General features: G+C 31.0%; 1 protein-coding gene across 1 annotated transcript; it reads right to left on the reverse strand.

Annotated features, from left to right (window-relative positions):
- Window positions 1–1106: 1106 nt before the first annotated feature.
- On the reverse strand, window positions 1107–4862 carry LOC127720859 (uncharacterized). The gene is made up of 3 exons (XM_052227606.1): window positions 4681–4862; window positions 3220–3321; window positions 1107–1267 (listed from the first exon to the last, which is right to left on the reverse strand). Exons 1-3 carry the CDS (start codon window positions 4835–4837, stop codon window positions 1107–1109), a joined length of 420 nt encoding a protein of 139 aa, XP_052083566.1. The 5' UTR covers window positions 4838–4862.
- Window positions 4863–7379: the final 2517 nt, after the last annotated feature.

Genomic DNA, 7379 nt, shown 5'->3' on the forward strand with positions numbered 1-7379 from the left:
TTCCAGATATTCTTTAATATTCAACAACCAATTCAATACAAGTTCTTGAAATCAAATTTTGGACTAGTGTTGTATCTACATTCATAGTTGAACCACGCGACTCTACAAATATGCAAATATGAATAATGTTTAGAATGAGAAATTTACTCAAAACAATGATATAATTAGGCAAATTGCTAACAACTGAATGTTCAATCAAATATTCCTTACGAATCTGCTTATCTATCCGGAGCGTCTGAGATCACCCCTGGTTTTAGTTGGCATTAGTGTTGTTCAGTGCTTAGTTTCCTATGTTGTGTTCGTTTTTTGCTAAGGCGTTGTCAGTTTGTTTTCGACTTAATATGAATATGAATGTCCCTTTGGCATCTTCTGTGTCTCTTTTTTACGCTTAATGTATGAAATTTTCTAAGGATTTGATAGACATATCGAAATCATTTTTTATTTCCTCTTATGAATATATATATATGACGATGGATAAGATGATTAAAAGTACTAGTCAGTTTATGATCATTATCAACTTATTAGTAAAATTTTGGTTTGATCATCGAGTTAAGTCGTATAACAAAGAAACGACATTATATTATATGTTTGTGACTACATAAAAAAATATAACATTCAATTTGATAATATAATCATGGGTATGAATGCGGATCTTCGTACGTGTATTGTATCTGTTAAAGGAGGAGGTATGGTAATTGCAAACGTTTTATTTTGTCAATGTTTATGAACTTCTTCTTTTTGAATTTACCTTGGAGTGTTTGGTTATTTTGTGAATATTTCTTTTTTATATACTTCACAACAATAGCAATATCAGCACAGTGGTATTATTAGATGAACAAATTCACAATAAAAAACCAGTTATAGCAATATCTATTTTTAGAAAATGAAAGTAACACTTTATAGATTCAGGAGTTCAAAGCGATTTTCTGAATTACTTCTATCATGAGCGGTCAAGGCCAAACATTTGAATGTCAAGGATGTATAAGTATACACAAACCCGTGAGGTGCTGTATAACCAAAACAAATGTAATGATAAATTCATATAAGGTCAACTTAGACTAAGAAAGTCTTAATAATTGAAAGGATTGGTTGTGTAGCGATATCATTCACGTATACCCTACATCTATATTCATTAGCATCATTACATACCCGCCATCAAATGTCTTAAATCCGGTAATTACTTTGCCTTTGTCTACTCTGTAGATTCGTCCAACTGCAACATCTTTATTGAAATGGCTTCTGCAATCTTTGTGGCTGTATTTCATACCTGAAAAGGTTATTGGTTTCAGTGCATATAATATGTGTTTTTAGTGCATATAATATGTGTATCTGGGATCATTATTATTAGATACGCTATAGACAATATTAAACATATTAATTATGCCCGTACCAATCCTTGTGCACATTGCACATTTTTTGCATCACGCTATAAGATTTTTACAAGTTTTTAACTTCTCACAAGGATAATGATAAATTAAAAGATTAGTGTGTATCTCTCAATAGAAATATATATAAAATTGGTATAAATCGATAGTTTATATGTATTCTTTATTTGTTTTTAAGTTTAAACCCTTTTATTTTATTTATTTGAATAATATTAAACACCATGTCTAGGTTAGTCTATGGAAAGGTATATACTATGAAATTTCATAGTATATACCTTTTTATAGACTATCCAATTTAGCACATATTTACAACTCGAGTAATCTTTTAATTGCACTATTGATAGTTTATTTTGGGTGACTACTTGTATCACAGATGTTTGTAAAACAGAGCTCATTAACGAATTTTATGTTTTGTTAATCTACTCACTAGTATCATTGTAAAATATGTGATTTCAAAAGGCTCTAGATTGAAAAGATGATAGCTGCTGGTGTAAGTATGTATATTGATATAAAGCGGTGTTTTACTATACATGTACTTCTTAACATGGTAAGATGACAAAATGAATTGACCAAAAGCAGACAATAATTAAATTGCAGCGGAAGCTTTACATGTTTTGAAAATACTTTTCAATTTCACAGTAAAACTAAAGCTATAATAAATTGAAATTATTTGAAAGATATAGATAGTTTGTCCCCATAGATAGTCTAGCGGATAGCATTAAAAGCAACTACCAATAGATCTGAGATTATAGGTTTTGTGTTTTTTTGTTGTTTTTTTTTTCAAAGTAAAAACTAAAAGATTTATCAGAATATGTATATATCTATATATGTATATAGGTGGCACATTCTCTTCAGACATTATCATGGTTTTTCAATTCAAGACATGCATGAAATATTTGCCACTGGACATTAAGCAACCAATTATCAATCAATTCATGACGAAATAGCTCAATTTCCCCAAGAAAGTTAATAAAATCACCAAGTTGCCTTAATTTCCCTTCACAATAAATCATAGTACACACTTTTTTTGTGTGTGCAAAGTAATTGCATGGACGATAAATTATTACAATTTTAAGATAGCGCTGTACTCTAATCAAGGTATAAAGAACCATATTTGTTACTCTTTATTTAAAGGAAAAAAAACTTGCAATTGTCAAAAACATTTTTTAGATCCAAAGATTTTAATAGCAGAATATTTAAAAATCAATGTGAAAACTAATTACAAACTATTTAATTTAATTTGGATCACAGCATTTTATTTCAAAATAGCCAGAGGCAATTTTTGTTTTCATATCTTGATTACGATACAATGAAATCTTACCCTTGTGGTCATTCATGCGTAGTTACTTAGTACACGGAAAAGTATGTACTATGAAAATTAGAAGGCAAATTCAAGCAATATGATTGGACGAGAAGTTGTAAGTATGTGCTAACAATCAACACTTATCATTGTATTGAATTGCATGTAATCATTGTGCGCTGCGGGCGCCTTTAATTGACATATTGCATTATATTGTATTGTATTGTAATTGAATCAAAATAACAAAATAATGGAAAAAGCATGCCCAAGCTCACTCAGAGAGAGAGAGAGAGGACAATGAGAAATAAGTTCGACAAAATGGAACATGATATCCTTTCTACGATGGTTTGTCATTAGCGATCACCAATCTTTTTCGAGTTTCCTTTATTAACGGCGTTGAGAACCGAGACATAACACGGATGTTGAAGGCAAGTCAGGACATGTATAGTTTTTAGAAGCTTTTAATACCCTCGAGAAATTTATTGTCCAAAAAATGTTCGTTTTAAGTACTTTTTGGAATATAAGATTAATCACCTGGTTCCATACAGCATCGCACTTTGATCTTAAAACCAACCAGGTCCCAACCTGAGACATAGCCGTACCCAGGACATTGAAAAGGCTTTTTTATGGATGTATCTGGAAAAAAGTATTCACAAGATATCGTGACATAAAACATATGGTAAACTCTGATGACGGCATATGAAGTAACAAGCTATCAAAATATAAAATGCATAGCATTTTAGCTTAAATAATTGATTTGTTAAGGAGCTTTTATCTTTTAATTACATGAACAAACATTATTTTTGGTTTCGAAAAGCAATTGTAACAGCAAATATAATTTCCATTATAACACTTGAATTTGAAATTTTAATTAACCATGACCAGCATGAATGGTTCAATATATGGAGCAGAATCTGCGCACACCTGGGATCTCCCAAAATATTTGATGGGGTTCATGTTGCTCAGTCTAGTTTTTATGTAAATTGCTGTAGCCTTGTTTGACTTTTCATCGTTTATTACGTCTTTATACTATATCTGGTGGATGTGTACTGATTGCTACTTAAGTCTGGGAGAATATGATTTGTTTATTAGTTTTAATTGGCTTTAAAATAGCTTTCAGTAACTGCGTGTACTCTTATTATCAGTGATTTTTATCTATTGGATTTATGATCTATTGAGGTAAGCTTTTTGCAACTGATATTTGCAGTGTGTTCTTATGTGCTGTTACACCACTGTTGAAGGGTTAGATAGGGGGGGATATGACCATATTCTGTATGTGCCTATTCCAAGTCAGGAGCCTGTAACTCAGTGGAGGTCGTTGGTTCTTGTCCGTTATATTTGTTTTTTTGTAATTTGTATTATTATAAATTAGGCTGTTAGTTTTTTTTATTGGATTATGTACATTTTTCATGTCGGGGACTTTTTTGGCTGACTATACGGTGGGATATTTCTCATTGTTTAAGTTCGTACGGTGACTTGACTTATAATTGCTTATATTTTCGTCATTAGAACTCTGGTGGATATTTGCCACATCGGCAAATATACCCCTTTCCTTATATTTTTCAATAGTTACTTTGAACGTGATTCTTTTATCTAAGTGATGTTTAAAAAAGAGATTTAATGTAATAGTGAATCTAAAATAGTTGCAAAACATATGCTTTTCAATATTCAATACTGTTGTTCAGCAGTTTTCTCCTGAAAATGGTTTAAGTCAAGTTGAATGTGATAAAAATGATATCCCTCCTTTTATAAATATGATTCTATAAGAGTTTTATTCCATTGTGGGCCTGAGTGAATCTATGTTTTTTTAAGTAAACGCTTTAAGCTACTTTAGTTTGTTTTCAGTTTGCCCAAATAGGCAATCACATTCCAAAATGTGTAATGACATTTTCATTATATATCAATATTAGCAGTAAAAGAGACAAAACATTTCTTTACTTTACAAAATAGACCAAAACATTGCAATCATTATGATTATAGAAACAGAATACTTACAACAGTCTTTACAATGAACGAACTTGCCAGGTCCTGGTTTACATGTGAAATGAATCTCATCAGGCGAAAGTGTATCGTGAGCATTTCCATCTCCACACATCATCAATTTCTTATATGGCCTCGAAAAAACTTTAGTTGTTTTTGCAACAACTGGCATTAGTATCCAAAAGATGAGAAGGCTTATTCCTGCAAATATGAATAAAAAAATGAAGCATAATTAGAACTTGTGTGTAGGGTAATGTATCAAACTTATTTCTATCTTTAATATTACTTTATAAATAGTTGTTTGTAAATTTAAAACAATGTACAAAGCAAGGACCGCTATATTATATATTGGTTTTTCTGTTATATGTAAAGTTCGTTTCCTGACATTGAGTTTAAAACAAAATACGCTATTCGTTCTCCAGGAATGTAGTCTTGCAAATTTGTACTGAATCATTTATCTTTACCCATATTTTGAAGTCTTATGGTTACTAAATATATTCCCGCCTTATTAAAATAATAAGTGATCGTGCTCTGTTTTCTTTTATATTCACCAAAAGTTGAAAAAACGCAGCCAATCATGCGATCATAGAAGATCTCCAGTTGTTTAAAATTAGACTTTCATAAGAACTTAATATTCTTACAAAAAGCCTGACCAGTGCAAACAAGAATACGATTGGCTTATTTACTCAATAACTTGGAATAACCGAATTAAGTGCTCCGACAAAGATTGAATCTACGGTATGGATTTTAGAATGTATTCAATTGAGTATTAATTTAAAAAGTGTATGGAATATATAAAAAGATAAAATCGTTCATGTTTTCTTTATTGATTTTCGTTTTTTTCTTAAAAATCAACTTGACAAAACCGTAAAACATTGTAAACTAGACAAAATAAATGTACATTTTACACGTAAAATGCGGAGAAAGGAGTATTACGAGGAACCTTATTTAACACTCAACAGTATGAAAACAAGTTAAAAATTATACCATTCTCAAAATTAAGAGCATCGACCAAACAATTTTACTGGTACACAGAATTAAATAAAACCAACTGGTAAACATAATTAACCTTGGGCAACATTGAAAGGGGTATATACGAATAAGAACAAAAACGAACAAAATATTTCCCGACAATGTTAATAATTTTAATTTTCGAATATGATTTTTTAACCTCAATACCACGGGGAAACTTGTTTAATTTTAACCACATGACCGAATCTGTTTTCTTTACTTTACAATTTTTTCATATATCCTGACGCGTATTTGTGAATCAAAATAAAAGCGATTAAGACAGATTTCTAAGTTCCCTTAGGTATCTTTTGTCTCATTAAAAAAAAAGATATCTGTTTATAATCAATCCTGCGCATGCACTGGTACTATCTGGTACCATTTTTGTTTTAACTCAGATCACGACTGGTAGATATAGTGATTCAATTTGAAAAGCAAAAGTACATTATCAATATCAAATTCTTGTTGATAAATATGCGTCACGTGTGTAATTGTTATCTAAGATGAATAAAAAAAAACCTCAATGTATTTCAAATTCTAATTGTGCGTGGGATGATTATACAGAGAGAAGATAAAGCCCGCATTTGACAACACTATGAAGTGTTTCAAAATGGATTTATAATATTTTTTTCTTTTTAAAAAACTGGCAAGAAATTGCGTATATACGAGGTGGAGAACAGGTGTAGGGAGAAAAAAAGAAACGGATGATAGTAAGTAGAGAGGGATAGGAGAAAAGAGAGGCAAAGTAGGAGGAATGAGGAAATGGTTGGGAGAAAGGAGAACATTAGGAAACAGATAAAAATCGATTTTTCAAAACATGAAGACAGTTGAGATGCTTCGAGAAATGTTTTTGTCATAACAAATATCTAGTATAAACCCAAATTACTTGAAAAAAGAAAGATATTCCAACTTTAGTTCAAACTGTAGTGAATGCAGAATTATGTAGTGTGTTGAGATTACGAACGGAAACGCCAGTATTTTTTTTATTGTGATAGGGATGTCCTCATGGGTGTTAATGAGTGTGTAAGAGGGTTTCGATGTGTAATTTGCATTTTTTACATCAATGAAAACGTATGAATATCAAATACCATAGGGGTACTTGTTCAATGAACGATCTTCGATTATGAAACATGACTAATCATCTAATATTATAAGAGGGGACATGAAAACTATGTACGAGTACAGAGAGGAATTTGGCAAAGGTGTAAGACAACGAAGTACAAAACATGACACTACCATTCGACTTGTGTATCAAAAAAAATATTCCACCCAAATGTTCATCGGTTGATTTCATTATTACTGACAAACACAATGATGGCAAAATGTAGAAGTGCGAGCAGAAAATTTGTAACCTTCTGATAATTAGTTATAGCAACTGGAGATTGTATTCATGACAGCAAAGATGTGTTGGCAGTTACTATTGGTGATCATTTGTGTCTAGGTAAAGTAATAGTCCTAAAAATCTTGCAAAATACTGCTATATAAAGACAAATAACCTAATTTCATTTCTAAAACGAAAGAGCATAGCAGGGCAATTTTGTTTTGAACGATTTTATTAAAATCAAAGCATCGTCGGTGCTATAATCCAGCCAATGCTTTTGCCAGTCAGACATTATTCTTATCTCATTTAAAATATACAACTGCTTTAAGACATTTCATTGACAGACATCAAACTTATTTATTTTATTTAGGGGCCAGCTGAGGAC

Source organism: Mytilus californianus, unplaced genomic scaffold, assembly GCF_021869535.1.
Source record: "Mytilus californianus isolate M0D057914Y unplaced genomic scaffold, xbMytCali1.0.p SCAF_11, whole genome shotgun sequence".
In the NCBI taxonomy this organism is placed as follows: domain Eukaryota; kingdom Metazoa; phylum Mollusca; class Bivalvia; order Mytilida; family Mytilidae; genus Mytilus; species Mytilus californianus.

Excerpts from the sequence above, each read along its gene's own strand:
- LOC127720859 (XM_052227606.1), bottom strand. The coding sequence starts at position 4,837 with ATGCCAGTTGTTGCAAAAACAACTAAAGTTTTTTCGAGGCCATATAAG. Across the intron at positions 3,322-4,680 it reads CGTTCATTGTAAAGACTGTT|ATACATCCATAAAAAAGCCT; the intron begins GTAAGTATTCTG and ends ACTTTTTTCCAG. Across the intron at positions 1,268-3,219 it reads GCGATGCTGTATGGAACCAG|GTATGAAATACAGCCACAAA; the intron begins GTGATTAATCTT and ends TAACCTTTTCAG.